Raw genomic sequence first — 18,293 nt, 5'->3', positions numbered from 1 at the left:
CAAATGGGGCTGTGATATACTGACGATACAAGGAAATACATTATCTGTAGTGTACACTCAGTGAAATATAGATTAAAACCATTTATTATAGGACTGGGATGAAGCTCAATGGTAGAATGTCAGCCTAAATGGAATGTGCAAAAGCCCTACGCATCAACTGATCCTGGAATCAAAAAGAAAACAAAAACATAAACAGCGGCAGCAGCTGCAGCGGCACCAACGCACATACCCAACAAAACCAAAACCAAAACACCTACTTTGCCATAACAGGAATGTTCCTGGACCTTTATTGTAAAATTGTATATTAAAAAATGTATTTGAGCACTTGGGAGACAGGTAGGGAATCAGGAGTCTTCTGCTACATAGTAAGTTCATGGCCAGCCAGAGCTCTATGGACCCTGTCTCAAACAGAATTCATACATTCAAATTCATCACATAATTACATCTTAACATGAAATGACAGACTATCAGTGATAAAGTAAGAGAAAATAGGCTGTAAGAGTCAAAATAAGAAAAAAAAAAAAGAACATTAGCATACACATGCACCTTAGTGCTTAAGTAAATAACTAAATTTAAAATCAACACAAAAGAAAATTTCTGATCAAACATCTTTAACTAGGGAAAGAAAATAATTTCAGTTAGAAACTTTTACATCAATGCCTTTAAAATCAACATCAATCTCAACTAAATGAGCTTCAGAAAAAAACAAATAAAGGAAAGCAGGTCTTTCTGGGAACCACTTGGCTGGCTTCAGGTGTGAGAGCCAAGAGCATATCCCTATGGGCAGATTCGCTTCAGAAGCCCACTGCGGCTGACTCTCAAAACATCCTAAGTGCATTAGAACTCTGTCCTAAAACTTTAAAAAGTTTCCCATTACAAGCTCCAAGTTCGAATTCTGAGTAGCAGGAAAAGTATGATGGACTCTGAAGGGCAGCAGTGAGGGGTGAGACTTCTGGCAGAGTGTTGCCCCAGGGTCCTGCAATGTGCCCAGAGTCAACGCAGCAGCAGCAGCAGCAGCGGCAGCAGCAGCAGGAGTAGCAGCATTGCTGAGCATCCTGCACTAAGCACATCAAACAACAGAAGCCTCTAAATGCTGAACCCTCAGGGACTGCACGAACTCCACCAACGGAAAATGCCACATCATGATCGGTTTCGTGGATAAAATTACTAATAACAAATTGCAGCGGACGGTATGTCCACAGATCTTAGCCAACAAAAGTGAATGCAATGCTTGTCCTGGTCTTGCCACCAAGGCTTGTCCTTAGGCATACAAATAAAAAAGCTAAGGAAGCTGTGCCTGGGGCATGCAGGATGCCATGTAACGCTACTCAGCCTGTAACACTGGTACGAGCCAGGCTTTGACCCACGCTTTCCTTTACCTCAGGTAGCTGCCACCCACCCACGAGCACAGCGCACTGTCACTCCGCCTGTCATGGGGCCAGTTTTTAAACTCCACCATTATATCTCAGAAGAAAAGCTGCTGCACACAATACAATTTCTCTGGGTATGTAGTGACTTTTTTTTTTTTTTTTTTAACGAGGAGAGATCTCAAAAAGAGAAGTGAAAAAGTATTAGAAATTCTGTTAACACATTTCAGTAGAACAGGATTTTATTCTTAAAAACAAAAATAAAATTTGATTTGAAAATACAATATATCCACAATTTTGCATCTCTCATTTGGAGCAGCAAATTCAGTGTCTGCAGTCTCTGCGTTTTTATGTTTTAGGAACAGGTAGGGAACCAAAGCCAACCTGTGAACCTGTGAATGGGAATTTTGCTTAATAAACTATCCCAGATCTAGAAAGACAAAGCTGTAATTTTCCTTTCCTATGTGAACCCTGGGTCTCAATTCTGATGCATATATAGGAGTACAGATCATGAAACTTTGGGGACTTTTGGGAGAAGACCTTACCGGGAGGGAAATCAACAGAGTAGCAGAAAAGTCACTCATACTTGAAGCAAAATCCAGCAACTGAGCGATAGTGGGGGAAGAGAATCAGAAGGGGTGCTAGGAAGGGCAGGAAAGGATCAAAAAAGACAAGGCCTACAAAAGGAACCCAATGGGAAGCGCAATGCTTTGTATATGAATCAGAAAATAAAACACCAAATTAGAGAACTTGGTTGAAAAATAGAAAATAGATATTAAAGATAATTACCAAATTCTGGAGCTTTATTGCATTCATTACCTATACATGAAGATTATTAGAAGTGTTCGACTGACAGAAATATCAACCAGTTTGCTGATAAAATTGACTTTTACTATTCACTTTGCAGGGTTCAAATATGTCCTTTGCATTTTCTTTGCCACTGATATTTTTATAAAACTCTACCTGATCAGAAGAAAATATCCACAATTTCAGATCAAGTAAAAGGGTGTTAAGATCGTGACAAATGACATCAGATAAATGTTAAGGCCTGTTAGAGTTTCAGGGCAGTTCTTTCCCAGAAGTCCAAAATGGCTGCCATCATGCCTTTGTACTGACTGTTCTCTTTCCAGGCGTCGCTGCGAAACTGTCTGCGCTGTTACTTTTTATGGTTGCTAACAAGCCTTTGACTTTTTCACTCATTGGCTTTTTCCTCTTCTTCCTGGAGAGAGATGTGTGGTGTGGCCCAGGTGGCAGCAGGAGGGCAGCCAGTCCCCAGGGTTGCCTACTCGAAGGGGAAGGCTGATTCTTTTCTTCCTGCTCCAAAATCCAGGCACTGTCTCTGGCCAATTCCACAAATTTTTGTAGCTGGTTTGGACTCACATTTTTGCTTATGTTGAGAGACGTTTCAAAAGGATTCTGGATGTACAGAGGTGAAGAATCGGGCTTGTTTTGCTCCTTTCCCTACAGACCACAACAGAGAAGACACACACATGTAGGGACTGGCTGTGAGGGACACACAAGACAAGCATAAGACACAGAGCAAAGAACTGCTTTCCCAAGGGTCTTGGGTACAAATGCATTTCTATGAGTCAGATATGAGCAGGATTTTCCTTTTCCTACATAGTTTACAAGTGTTCTCTGAAGAAAATTACTTAGGTTTATGATCTATGAATGATGATGTCAATGCTCAGGTGACAGGTATCTGGACTAGGTCATCAATAAAAAATCCTCTTTACATAATACAACTTCTACTTAAAAAAAGGGGGGCTTGAATGGAGAAAAGGAGGGCAGAGGAAGGGAAAACGAGAAGGACAGATAGGGAGGAAAAGAGAATATAAATAAATCTGTTAAGTGGCATGTGTAAATTAAGCCCAACCACCAAAGCTGAGGGAACCAGCCAAATCTATCTATCTTTGGGACTCAGGACCAATGTCCTCCACAGGGCAGGGTAGTGACACATGCCTGTAACCACAGCACTGGGATGTAGAGGCAAAAGAACCGTTAAGCCCAAGGCCAATCTGGATGTATATGACAAAACTTGTCTCAAAAATAAAACAAAGTAAGAAAAGTTCTTCCACAGAGCACATCTTCAGTGTAAACAACTATGTAAACTCCAGGGATGTTACCCCAAATCTTAAGGGATACAGTCTTAGCATTAAGAACAGACCATACACTGTGACAATGGCAGATGCCAGAGCTGCCGCCTGTTCTTGCAGCTCGAGGATGACTAAGTTTAGTCATGACTGAGTTTGGTGCCATAGCCCACTTCAGTTCTACCTCATGACTGTTACTCAAACCTGAGCATTCTTTAGAGTGCTTTAAAAATGAACCCAATGGAAACACTAGTATAGCAGATAGCCAATCTATAATAAATGCTGACACATTCTTTACCTGTCGAATGTTTATGGAATTTTTATTGAAAGCGAAATTGCCATAATATTCAAAAAATTCCTTCAGCAGTAATTCTGCAAGAAAACGAGATAAAGAAAATAAGAGGAAAATCTGTCAGAATCCAAAAGGGAAGAAAAAAAGGAGAAAGACTTACCTAATGTTTCAGTGTTTCCAGAAGGTTTAATTTTTTTCAAGTCCCGAATAAATGTACAGTTGTTCCCTTCCAATATACATCTATCTTCAGCATCTTAAATACAGAGAAACAGTTTCACACTGGAAAGCATTCCCTACTTCAGAACAGGCATCTCTGAGTTAATCCAGTTAGCTACTGTCTTGCTTTAGTCATGTTATACGTAGTTATAGGTTTTAAAACTCCACTTAAAAAGGACCTGAGATGATCACACAACAGTGAAAACAATGCTGCACTTCCTCCACTGTGCTACAGTTATCTTCCAGCAACTCAATGACCTTATGCCATCTTTTGAACAAACCAGTTTTCTAGTTATAAATGAAAACAAGCAGTTTCTACCTTCCACTAAACAACCTTCAGGACATCCTTCTCAGCAATTGATTTCCTTCTCCATTCATAACACTGTTTATGCTTTGATGATAGTTGTTCTAAGAGGTTTTTAAATTTGTTAATTTATCAAATGAAGAACTTCAGAGTGATCAGAATTTAGTAATTTAGGAAACAAACTAAGTAAGATTACATTAGACCAGGCATTCACTTTCCTACTAGCATTTGTATGGAGTGATATGGAGTCATTTTCCTTTCTGCTAAGTCCACAGGTACCATGAAATCTGTCACATACCCTAGTCCATGTCCCGATATACAATGTACAAGATGCTTCTCAAAAGCCAACTTCAATCTCACAAAGCTAATCAGCCGCAGCCTCCCATTTGAATATTTCCTCTATTAAAACTTACCTGACTGTGTTTTGACTACAGCATGAAGTCACCAGGCTGCCCAAGTCTGGGAACACAAAGGCCACTCTCCCATGATTATCCCTCTCCCAGGTTAATCCACAACCCATATCTATTCTATAGCAGATACTTAATAATCTGAATGATTGTGGATGTCTATAATCCCTAGGGGAAAACTACAAAGAGATAATAAGTAAGGTTCCTTCAAACCTGTCTCTCTTTTTCTATGGTTCTTAAATGATTTAAAAATAAGATCTGTGTCACTGACATATTTCCCTTAACATATTGCAATGTTATGTATTCTACTGCTCCAGTTTGAATCAGGAGTGTCATCCAAAGAGCAACGTGTTAGAGACTAGTCTCAACCTGGTGCTTTTGGGAAGTGGTAAAACATACTGAGGACATACATGCCCTTGAAGGGAATGGAGGGAGCCACCCCTTCCTCTTCTGCCTGTCTATATCCTACAAAATTTCTCTGCATCTTCCACTACAGTGTAGCCTTACACTTGCCCAAAGCTTTAACAACACAAAGAACAAATCCACCTCACTGCTAGGTAAACATTCTAGTTCTCTGAAATATTTACATGTATGTATGCTTTAATACATCAACTGACTAACAGATTATATATGTGTATATATACATTTTACATATACATACACACACACACTTTTTTTTTTCCCCTGAGACCAGGTTTCTCTGTGTAGCTCTGGCTGTCCTAGAACTTGCTCTGTATATAAGGCTGGCCTTGAATTCAGAGATACACCTGCCTTTGCCTCCAGAGAGGTGGGATTAAAAATAAGTACCACCACGCTCAGCACATGACACATAAGCTAATTATATTCACTGTCTTTTAGCTCTGTACCTTCCCCTCCCCTGGAATTTGTCTCTGGTTTATAACATTACTAACAAAGGGGCCCCATAAAAACCCCTAAGGCTAATGGTTGCTCTCCACAAACTGACAGTAAGGCCCTACTGCTGAAGACAATACCTACTTAGCTCACTAATTACAGAGAAGAAAAGCTGGTACATACCTAAAACCTGCACCCCTATTGACTAGTGTTCATAATACTAGAAGGCACTTTGTACACTATCAGAGGAGAAAGGTAAAGACCAACCCAGCTACAAACTCTGATTTACAATGGTGATCTGCCAACATGATACACTACTGCAATAATGGCACAAATGTTGTGGGAACAACCAACCACACCATCTGATTGGAATTAGGCCTATGAGATGGAGCCCATGCCCAACACTGCCCAGGTGTCCAGGAACCTGAGACTAGACCATGGTAGACCATGGACTAAGAGGAAAACCAAATACAGCTGTGCTACTAAAAAACATAGTAAGAACTCCTAATGACATTCTGCTATACTTATAGATTAGGATCATACTCAGCTATCATTAGAGAAGCTTCCTCCTGAAGTAGATGGGAACAAGTACAGAAACCCACAACTGTGTAGAGAGTGGAAGGCCTTGACATACTCAGTCCTAATGGGAGGTCTTCGTCAAATCCCTCCCCTCAGGGCTCAGGGAATTCTGAGAAAGAGGAGGCAAAAAGATTGTAATAGCGAGAGAGGATGAAGACACCAAGGAAACAAAGCCTTCTGTACACAAGACTGATTCACATAAGGACCCATAGAGACGATTGGCAGCATGCACAGGCTCTACACAGGTCTAGGCAGATGGGGCCCAGTAGTGAATTAGATGCAAGCCCCCATCCCTAACCCAGCAGAAGTCATCTCCAATTAAAGAGCAATCAGAAAGGAGATACTTGCACCTAATGGCGGCTCCCTGAATACGCCAACCACGTCCAGCAGTGGATGGCCAGCACAAAACAGACTCAGTGCTCTCTCTGGATAGAGCCTGGCCTGGATACCCCCCCACCTCCTGTATAGATCTTTTGCTTACATATTAGGTTTTCTGATTTGGTTTTTGTGTGTTTTCTGTGTGTGCAAATACGTGTGTCTCAACATTTGTATGTGTTTCTTGTGCTTTTTCTGTTTTGTTTTTTTTTTTTTTCTATTTGTTTTTAATCTAGCTGCTTATTTGTATTCTGAGACAAAAAAAAAAAAAGGTGTGGACTTGGGTTGGTGGGGAAGTGGAGAGCATCTGCGAGGAGTGGGGAGGGTAAACCATAATCAAAATATATTGTGTGAAAATGTCTTCAACTTTAAAAAGCTAAACACAGAAAAATAAGTCACATTAAAAATATCTCTATAAATACATCTCAATAAAAACCCCAGACTTTCTCTACTAGTGTTTGTCTTAGTTAGGGTTTCTATTGCTGCAACAAAAATATCATGCCCAAAAAGCAGCTTACACTTCTATATTGCTGTTCATCACCAAAGGAAGTCAGGACAGGAGTTCAAACAGGATAGGATCCTTGAGGCAGGAGCTGATGAGAAGCCATGAAGTGGTGCTAACTGATTTGCTCAGCCTGCTTTCATACAGAACCCAGGACCACCAGCCCAGGGATAGAACAACCAACAACAGGCTGGGACCCTCCCCCACATCAATCACTTATTAAGAAAATGCCTTACAGCTAGATCTTATGAAGGCATTTTCTCAATTAAGGTTCTCTCCTTTCAGATAACTCTAGTTTGTGTGTCAAGGTGACACAAAATTAGCCAACACAGTGTTCCTTTTTACTAAAAAGACTTCATAGAAAATACTGAAACTCTGGGTGGGATTAGAGGGATATGGAGGGGACCGGAGCCCCACAAGGAGACCAACCAAACTAAAAGATCTGAGCCCAGGGGGTCCTGCAGAGACTGATGTGCCAACAGAGGATCATGCATAGAAATGTGCTCAGATGTGGCCGATTGGCAGCTCAGTCTCCATGTGGATCTCTGAGTGAGGAGATCAGGGGCTGCCTCTATCATGAACTCAGCTGACTGCTCTCTGATCACTTGCCCCTGATGATGCAGCCTTGCCAGGCCACAGAGGAAGAGGATCCAAGCAGTCCTGATGAGACTTAACAAGCTATGGGCAGATGGCAATAGTGGAGAACTCTCCCTTTCAGTGGATTAGGGGAAGGAGATGAGGGGAAGAGGGAGGGTGGGACTTGGGGAGTTAAGGGAGGGGGCTTCAATCAGGATATATGATGAATAAATTGTGAAGAAAAAAATAAAAATTAAAAAAAAACCGCACACACAAAAAGAAAATACTGAAACTCACAGGCAATTTGATTTAAGATAAAGCCATCTTTGTTTTTTCAGACGGTCCATCCCTAACACAAAATAGCGTCAATTTGTTTTCTTTTTTTCCCTGCTTCCGAACCCCAAGAGTTTCATGACTTTTCTCTCTAATGACTTTTCAATATTAAAACATCAGTGTACCCAGCAGGAGAAGAATAAGAAGGGCTATTTACAAGTTGTTCATTGATGAGAATCTACTTCATTTTGTTTGTGTCTTATCCTTTCAGTTTGTTAGCTACTGGAAACTGTCTACCTGACACAACACGCAATCACCTATTCAAAGAACAATGCCAGGGAGGAGAGCCCACAGGCATTACTGCTGCCTTCTGTTTCAGCCTCCAATCTGAGATTGAGTGCCAGTCCACCCTGCTTACTCTCTGGTAACCCACCAATTCAGCTTTTTCTTAGCTCCCCTGTGAATTATACTAATATCTGTTGCTTTCCAGATACAGTTACTTCTGATTTGAATTAAGGAAAGGTATTCAAGAGATAAATGTAGCCTGAGATAATTTAGTTTGAAAGAAGAGAAAGCACATTCCAGGCAAAATAATAATAATAATAATAATAATAATAATAATAATAATACATTATGACTAAAGGAGCAGATAAGAAATATTGAGAACAATCATAGTATGGGTATGAGAACACATAAGGAGAATGCCAGAGAATACTGTAGCTTAGATGGCAGGTGGTTTTAAACACAAACAAGTGGTTTACATCTTATTATATAAGAATAAGATTCCTCTCAGGGTTAGTTTAAACAGAGAAGACCCATATGCACTAAGAATTACCTTGGAGCAACATGTACAATATGACAACTATAACAGTATGTACACACTTTCTACATATGTACCCCTGAACCATCTTCCTTTTACAGATCAGAATATTTTTCTATTTCCTCCAGCAAGCTACCAAAATTTAAATTTATTCATAATATAAACAGCATGCTGAATTTAAAACACTATCACCTAGAATAGATTTTAAACTCAAATACAACTACACTGAGAATCTTTAGAACACCAGGAAGCAGTTTCAGGTACCACAGTGCTGTCTGGACAGGATTGAATCTGGAAAGCCCGGAAACTGTGATTGGATCCATAGCTTGACCTTCTAAGTATTTTTTCAACTTCATCCCAGACTGAGTCAACTAAGTGAGAAGCTCCAGGTGTTCAAACGTTAGGGTAAGCCAGTTGTTAACTGATACAAATAAGGCACAACTCTAAATTCCAAAAGACTAGCTTGACAACCACCAGTTCTTATGTCTGCTGGTGAACGCACGCATGCACACACATATACCACTTAAAATTTAGAATGAGAATTAAAACTCACACCCATTTATTTTTAGATTTAAAAATAAAGAAGTAAATGACATGATTTACAAATGTATGTGCTTTGATTATACATGGTAAATGTCTATCCAGTGTCAAAAGAAAAAAGGTTACTTCTAGTCTTACCTGCTAGGGATTTTAGGGAATCCAGAGTTGGAAGAATGGGGGGTGATCTTCTCTGGAGGAAAAAGATGACCATCACTGTTAGGGAGAAGTTTGTAATCCAAGCACCAGGGATACTGCTTGTTAACGAATGTGCCCGAGCCCAGCATCGCACACTGAACACCAAGGCTCTTACTCTTGAATCCAAGGATCCATATATATAAAGAAGTTCGGAACTTTTCAAAGCAATACTTCAAAACAGAAAAGTTAAAAATAAAAACTTCAACCCGCAAGTTAGGATACAGGAGTCAAATAAGACACATTTGGAAACATCTAAGTATCTTGCTGTTTCCGCCTACATGTGGAACACCACAATTAAACTAAAAGCACTATGCAGCAGGCACGATGGCAAGCACTGCAAATCCAGCTTCTTGGGAGGCGAAGGCATGGGGACCAGGAGCTGAAGGCCAGCCTGAGCTACATCAAACTGTGCCTCCAAGCCAACCACTTGACATCGCTGTGCATCCGAAATATTCAACCCAATGTAAATGCTTGGATATCAATCATCCACTGCCTTGCAACATTCTTAAAAACAGTGACAACCATGGAATCAAGCTCTGAAACACATTTTTTTAAGACAAAGTTCTTAAACATAATTTCTTAAAATAAAAGTGCAATATCTAAGGTCTCTTAGTAATTGAAACTATAGACAGGACTACTGGAAAATGTTTCTGCACTGAAGCCTCAGGTCTTACTTATCTAGTCTTTTGCAAGCAAACTGCCTTATACAGGAAAACATTCTACTACTAATTTGATCAAGAAAGTATTTTCTTGAAATTCTTAATTGTGAACAGCCAAAATTACTCAAGCTCAATGTATAAAAGCAAAACCACCCAGAAGCTAAAGCAGCGGCTAAGATATCGCACTCCGAGTACACATGGTGTGGCGCACCTCAGGGTATGGTGACACACCTCAGAGCAAGCATGGCGTGGCCGTAAGCATGGCGTGGTGGCACATGCCTGTGGTTTCATCTACTCAGGATGAGGCAGGAGAATCTGTTTGAGCCCAGGACTTGGGTACCAGTCTGGGCAACATATCCTACACACAAAAAGAGGGGAGGAAAATCAGGTTTAAACCTATTTTTAATAAATCTTTCAGTCAAAATAAAAATGAGAGTCTTGATATAACTCAGGTATGTAGCTCAAGAAGGCCTCAAACACAATTCTCTTGACTCAGACCCCTGTAGGCAGGGAGTATAGGCATGTGCCATTGCACCCAATTTAGCGACTTCACATTAAAACAGACAGACAGATGGATCATTATTGAAGTGTGTCTAATAGTTCTGGGCTACTGTTTCTAAACAAGAAAAGTAAGAATAGTCACATTTAAGTGAATACATTTACAAGGCCATACCTGTTGTTAGCAGTCAAATCACATTGAAATCCAGAGGCCTGATGGGAGAATCTCACGAGTGGACATCGAGCATTCAGTATTTTCTGAACACCCACACAGCCAGGGCCAAAGTTGTCAAGGCACTCTCCTATTACAGATAGGATCTTCTGGGTTGCAATTCTTTCTGAAGGAACATTTTTCACTTGAAATTCCATCAAAAAATTCCCTGCATTCTGAATATAAAAACACTGAATATTATGAAGGGATTTTGGGAAAAGGAATTTTTTTAAACTTTGGGAAAAGGGTGATTTAGAACCTAAAAGTCTAAGTAACTCTAGCCAAACAAATCAGCGCAGAGACACATGCAGTCATAGCAAAATAGCCTTAAGGATGTTTGATAGCCTTTGGGTATTGTGAAATACAAGGCACTAATCTACAAAACTGACTGTTTATAATTAACGTATGTACCTCAGTCGAGTATGTCCATAAAGTACTAATGAGATACGGAGCTACTTATTACATACATTCTCTGAACATAGACCTGCCCTTTCCATTTAGCCAGGGGCCATGCCCTTTCCAACGAACCTATCAACTCACAATAGCAAGAGAATACGGGCAGAACAACAGCAGATCAACAAGAGAAAACAAGACACAGAGGCTTTCTCTTATATAAAGACAATGGAAAAGTAAATAAGCAAAGAAAAACAACATCCATTAAAAAATATAGTAACAAATATATTTGAAATTAAGTCATCCCAGGATGGTTTAAAAACAAAACAAAACACTACAAACTGGCAGAGCAGATAGTAGAGAAGTGAGGTGGGATTCACTCTCATAAGAAAGGGATGTGGAAGAAGTGCAAATGATGCCACCAAAACAAAACAAAAACACACAAACAAAAAAATTGGTTCAGAGCAATGGACTTGGAAACAGCACTAGAACTGTGAGGAATAGCCAGGCCAGAGATAGCTAGTGAACTGCTCCGTGCATGTGCTCAGGATGCTGAGCCTCCCATGCCCGTGTGTGTGCTTTGTATGTAGGCAGAGGCTTCCTGCATCATTTTTAAGTAGAATCAGAGCAAGCCATAAAGGGCCATACCTCAGTTCTCTTGTCACTGTTTTCAAGGACAGGAAGAACAAGCAGAAATGAGCTAGTCAGCCTGGCTGCTGGGAAGAAATCGTGACTAGAGTGCTGTTGCTGAGCTGCTCTGGATTCAGCCTCAGCAAGACAGACAGCTGCTGTGTAAAGACCCTGAGATCCAGGAGATTGACTGCTACCAAAGCATAATCAAGCTTAGCATGAATGACATAAAAAGCAAAAGAACATGTAGGCTAATCAGACCAAAAGACTGCATAGAAATAAAACATGTAACTATGGAAGATGCAGATGACAGAAAAATACATAGGTTATGGGCAAAAAGGTAAGAGACTCTCCAAAACTACTTTTGTCCACCAAGTAAACAAAACTTTGACAAAGTGGGCTGGGAAACCGCTCCAATGGCAAGGCGTCTGCTCACAACCAGTGCTGGTCAGCTTGCCTCGCCAGTCAGTGAGTGCTGAATTCAGTAAGAAATGCTGTCTCTAACAACAGGATGGAGAGACAGAGGAAGACACCGCATGTGCAACTCTGGCCTCCACAAGTACAGTCATGTGCATGCACAGCCACATGACTACCCATGTTGAATTATGACCTCTGTGTCAGAAGCACACATGTGCATGCACACCTCCATGTGCACACACATCATATACTCAGAAAAACTGCAGAAACAGTAACTCCATGAGTTTCTCATACCGCTGTCCCTACAGCACTACACATTAGAAAATCTAATGAGAAAAACAAACAAAAAACGACAACTAAGCACACAGCCCAAACTGGTCATTCAGATGACAGGTAACACTACTTGGGACACAGTTTCTCATTTTTATTTCTATTGACTAAATTCTGCAATACTATCAAAAAAAAAAAAAAAATGCCAAACTGAAGAAAGCCAAAGGCAGATGTTAGCTTCCTATTTCATTCTAAAAAGACGTTTGTGTTAAGGTCATTGGCACAGTTCATACATTATTACTTCAATTAGTAAGTGACTCATTTACTCATCAGTAAACAAACTGTTAGTCCCTGTCCTTCATAGCACTCTGAGATGTATAAAAAGGGTCAATATGTGGACTGGTAAGATGTCTCAGCAGTTATGAACACTAGCTCCTCTTCCAGAGGTCCTGAGTTCAATTCCCAGCAACCACATGGTGGCTCATGACTATCTAATGCCTCTTCTGGCATGTAGGTGTACATGCTGAGAGAACACGCCTACATTTGATAGATAGATAGATAGATAGATAGATAGATAGATAGATAGATAGATGGATAGATAGATAGGGCTGGAGGGATGGCTCAGCAGTTAAGAGCATTTTGCTTTTACTTAGGACCCAAGTTCTGTATCCAGCACCCACATGGTGGCTCACAACCACCCAGAACTTCAGTTCCCAGATCCAGAACATGGTATACACACATACATGCAAGCAAAACACTCATTCATACAACATAAAGAATAAACAAATAATAAATCTAAAATAAAAAATTTTTAAAGAGTCAAAATACAATTTCAAACTCCCTCAACCTAGGCTGAAAAATAAAACCACCAAACAATGAATTAGAAAACAAGGTGGAGTGCCAAGAGGTTCATGATTGGCCAATTAGGAGGGGCTGGAGAGATGGCTCAGAAGTTAAGAGCACTGGCTGTTCTTTCAGAGGTCCTGAGTTCAATTCCCAGTAACCACATGGTAGTATCTATACTGAGATCTGGTTCCCTCTTCTAGCATTCAGGTATACATACAGACAGAACATTGTATACATAATAAATAAATCTTAAAAAATAAAAGATGTTAGGAAACAGGCAAATTTAAGAGTATTTACATTGTCACTGTATAATTATCAATTTTTCTATTTACAAATCTATGATAACCATAAATAAGGATATATTCTTAAGCCATAATCTCAAAAACAATCTTAAACAAGCATGCACATCTATAACATTTTCAAAAGTTAAATACACAAAATGTAAGATTACCTCATCACAATGGAGGAAAACCTTTTAAGTAACTTTTCTAAATACTACCAAAATACTTCAGAAACACAAAGAGTTAAAACTAAAAGCTATCCACAAACTTCTGCTTCCAACATAGGGGAAAAAAAAAAAAATCCTACTATAAAAAGGTAAAATAGCAATCCTGCTGAGACGGTGGCCACACTTGCGCTCTTAGGTCCAGTCAATAGTGAATTCAGTCAATCTCAAACCCTGTGTGAATTTATGTCCTGATGTCACAGAGAACTGGAAAACCATTTACCCAATGCCACCTTGCTAATAACAGAATGCTGACTCTTCCACTGCCTGCACAGCCCAGGCTTTCTAACCCTAAGCTCCGCCGCGCTCCTTCATAAAAAAGCCTAGCACCTGAGACAGTGCTTTTTGGTGAGATAAAGATAGTCTAAACTTTATTTTTCTAATACTTATAGCAATCTGCAAATACAGAAATAATAACATTAATACAAAATTGTATATTTTAAATGGCCGAGTCACATATTTCATGAAATATGTCTAATAAATAAATAAAAATAAAAGTGCACATAATTTAGGTTCCCATACCAGGAATTTAACTCAGTTTCCAATGCCTGTAATCTCAGTCTGACACATTTAACTGTGATGTTGTCTACTCCTTGCTAATTTCAGCTCAATGAACACACACAGCTCTGCAGACTAGACAACTAGAAGTATAGTGGAAGTAATTCACGGACACACACCTGTCCTGCTCAGCTTATGACACAGTGGGGACGTCCGATTAGTCACTAACTAGACACAACAGGAAGAGATCCCAGAGACAGAAGTAACAGCAATGGAGAAAAAGATGGTGGGGTAATTTTAAGTATGGTGGAGAAAAAAAAGAAAGGATGGCTTCAAGAAGGCTGAGGCAGAAGTAGGCCTTAAAACTAAGAGACCAATCTTTTCAAGGCTGTGCTAACAAGAACCATTCTAGAACAGGAAAAACAATCCTAAGATTGTGAGAAAACCAGACTCCATTCTAAGGTAAGTCTGGGAGCTGGAGTACCAAGAAGCACACATGAAAAAGTAGAAAACAGGATGTTTCAAAGTCTATAAGGGACTACGTGACTACGAACCCAACATATGTACTAAGGTCTGAAATACGGTGTGAATGTCAGTGCTCTGACCCTGAGGGAGCAACGTTTTCTGCACATGTAGAAGAGACACAGTAAACGATCACACACAAAGAAAAGCTCTACAACTCCAGAGAATCACTAGCAGATAAACTTGAATCGTGTTCACTAAGTTAGAAACCAACAGCTACAATTTTACTAGAGCCAAAGATCTGCCTTTTCTAACTTTTTTGTAGTAGTGAAAAGAAATATTTAGTACCTTGTGAACATTGAGTTTTCCAACTTCATCTAGATCTAAAAACATATCCAAATCACATCCTAATTTTCCAAACGTGTTCACCGAGGAGCCAAAGGGCCAGATGACACAGCCAGGAAAATATGCAGCAGCTATGTCCTCAATGAGAGAGCAGGTGAGATGGCGGAGCCTGATATTCTCCTCTGTGAGCTGGAAGGTGGTCAGCAGAATGTTCAGCTGATCGTCTATCTAGCTGGCCAAAGAAAGCAACAAAACACAGATGCTTAGGTTATATAAAATAATATAATTTTCTTTTTTTTTTCTCTTGTAGGCTCACAAAACCTCTTTAATCATATATTTTTTAATATAATTTTTTTATTTATTACAATTTATTCACTTTGTATTCCAGCTGTAGTCCCTACCCTAGTCCCCTCCCACCTTCCCTCATCTCCTCCCATGGCCCTTTTCCAGTCCACTGATAGGAGAAGAGCTCTTTCCCTTCCATCTGACCCCTAGCCTATCAAGTCTCATCAGGACCATCTTTCTTAGTCTTTCTCGTGGTCAGGTAAGTTTGCCCCCCCCTCCCCGCAAGGGGGAGGTGATCAAAGAGCCAGCCACTGAGTTCATGTTAGAGAGAGCCCTTGTTCCCCTTACTAGGAAACCCATTTGGACACAGAGCTGCCACAGGCTACATCTGTGCAGGGTTTCTAGGTTATCTCCATGAATGGTCTTTGGTTGGAGTATGAGTCTCAGAAAAGACCCCTAGGCCCAGATTTTTTGGTTCTGTTGTTCTCCTTGTGGAGCTCCAGACCCTTCCAGGTCTTTCTATCTCCCCCTTCTTTCATAAGATTTCCTGCACTCTGCCCAAAGTTTGGCTATGAGTCTCAACATCTGCTTTAATATCCTGATGGGTAGAATCTTTCAGGTGAGGCCCTCTTTGGTAGGCTCCTGTCTTGTTCCTTGTTTTCACCTTCTTCGGATGTCTTTCCCATTTGCCTTTCTGAATGAGGATTGAGCATCTTATCCAGGATCCTCCTTCTTGCTTAGCTTCTTTAGGTGTACAGATTATAATATGATTATCCTATATTTTATGTCTAATATCCTCTTATAAATGAGTATATACCATGTGTGTCTTTCTACTTCTGGGTTACCTCACTCAGGATGATCTTTTCTAGTTCTCACCATTTGCCTGAAAATTTCATGATTTCCTTGTTTTTAATTGCTAATTGCTGAGTAGTATTCCATTGTGTAAATGTACCACAATTTCTGTATCCATTCCTCAATTGAGGGACATCTGGATTGTTTCCAGATTCTGGCTATTACAAATAAAGCTTCTATGAACATGGCTGAGCAAATATCCTTGTTGTATACTTGGGCTTATTTGGATATATGCCTAGGAGTGGTATAGCTGGATCTTGAGAAGGTAAACAGCAAAAAATCAAGTATTCCAACTAAAAAATGGGGTACAAAGCTAAATAGACAAATCTCAATATAGGAATATCAAATGGCAGAGAAACACTTAAAGAAATGCTCAACATCTTTAGTAATCAGGGAAATGCAAATCAAAACGACCCTGCGATTTCACCTTACACCCATCAGAATGGCTAAGATCAAAAACTCAAGTGACAACACATGCTGGAAAGGTTGTGGAGAAAGGGAAACCCTCCTCCATTGCTGTTGGGAATGTTGCATAACCACTCTGAAAATCAATCTGGTGCTTTCTCGGACAAGTAATGTCATTTCATTGTCAAGTTCATGGCTTTGGAGATTTGCCTTAAAGATACATTTTTTTCTCACATCGTAAAAGTGGATTAAAAATGCACTTGCATATGTGTACTCCCACCTGTATGTGTGTGCATGCACATGTGTGTTATCAGCACAGTGCACTGATGTACACAGGAGCTTTTCACCTCTGCATTTACGAGGAGATCGAAGGTTACCATTGGGGTCTTCCACAATTGCTGTCTCTGCCTGAAACTAGAGAGCACTGTTATAGCTAGACGTGCTGACCAGGGAACTGCAGAGCCCTACCTGTCTGTGTGCCACTATCCCAGTGAGATTACAGGCACATGTCACGGTGGCTCTGCTTTCACATGGGTGCTGGAGAGCTAAACTGGGTCCCCACACTTATACAGCAAGCAGGCTTTCCATTGAGCCATCACCTGGCCCAAAAAAAGTTGATTTTTTTTCTTCTTCTTTTTTTTTTTTTTTTTTTTTCTGAGACAGGGTTTCTCTTTGTAGCCCTGGCTGTCCTAGAACTCACTCTGTAGACCAAGCTGGCCTCAAACTCAGAGATCTGCCTGCCTCTGCCTCCCGTGTGCTGGGATTAAAAGCATGCACCACCATACCCAGCAAAAATTGATTCTTAAAAAAACACTACTAAACATAGCCAAACATTGGGCAGAGTGCAAGGAATCTTATGAAAGAAGGGGGAGATAGAAAGACCTGGAGGGAACAGAAGCTCCGTAAGGAGAGCAAAAGAACCAAAAAATCTAGGCAAAGGGGTCTTTTCTGAGAACTAAGGACCATTCATGGAGATAACCTACAACCCCTGCACAGATGTAGCCCATGGCAGCTCAGTCTCCAAATGGGTTCCCTAGTAAGAAAAACAGGGCTGTCTCTCGCATGAACTCAGTGGCTGGCTCTTTGATCACCTCCCCCTGGGAAGGAGCAGCCTTACCAGGCCACAGAGGAAGACAATGCAGCTAGACCTGGTGAGACCTGATAGGCTAGGGTCAGATGGAAGAGGAGGAGGTCCTCCTCTATCAGTGGACTGAGGGAGGGGCATGGCAGGAGAAGAGGTAAGGTGGGTGGGATTCGGAGGGGACAAGGGAAGGGGCTACAGCTGGAATACAAAGTAAATAAATTTTAATGAAAATAAATAGTTTAAAAAACCACTACTAAAAGCATTAGCAAAATAAAACTTGATTAGAATTAAAACAACTACTCTTTATAAGCAATATATAGAAATTACTGTTTTAACAAAAAGAAAACACCCCAAAAGAGATCAAAACAAGCACAAAGGTCAGAGTTGGGAGGCAACTCAGTGCCAAAGGGTGAGAAACATCAGAATTCCCAAGCATTTTTGTTCATAAGCCCACTGACTCCTTAGAAAGCAGATATTAAAGCATTAAGTAAAAGTAAATAAATAAATAAATAAATAAATAAATAAATAAATAAATAAATAAA

General features: G+C 40.2%; 1 protein-coding gene across 2 annotated transcripts in view; it reads right to left on the bottom strand.

Moving 5' to 3' along the window:
• Positions 1-257: 257 nt before the first annotated feature.
• The window catches only part of Mtpap (mitochondrial poly(A) polymerase), a 24,045-nt gene continuing 6,009 nt past the window's right edge, over positions 258-18,293 (bottom strand). For both annotated transcript variants that reach the window (XM_055629310.1, XM_055629311.1), the window contains exons 4-9: positions 15,129-15,353; positions 10,724-10,935; positions 9,335-9,561; positions 3,913-4,005; positions 3,759-3,832; positions 258-2,828 (exon numbers count right to left, since the gene is read on the bottom strand). In XM_055629310.1, coding sequence (XP_055485285.1) covers positions 2,466-2,828; positions 3,759-3,832; positions 3,913-4,005; positions 9,335-9,561; positions 10,724-10,935; positions 15,129-15,353 — 1,194 coding nt within the window. In that variant the 3' untranslated portion in view covers positions 258-2,465. The remainder of the gene's footprint in view (positions 2,829-3,758; positions 3,833-3,912; positions 4,006-9,334; positions 9,562-10,723; positions 10,936-15,128; positions 15,354-18,293) is intronic.

This window comes from Psammomys obesus, unplaced genomic scaffold (genome assembly GCF_907164565.1).
Source record: "Psammomys obesus unplaced genomic scaffold, mPsaObe1.curated_primary_1811, whole genome shotgun sequence".
NCBI lineage: Eukaryota > Metazoa > Chordata > Mammalia > Rodentia > Muridae > Psammomys > Psammomys obesus.
The sequence above is the reverse complement of the archived record's forward strand: the minus strand, read 5'-3'. Positions and strand labels throughout refer to the sequence as shown.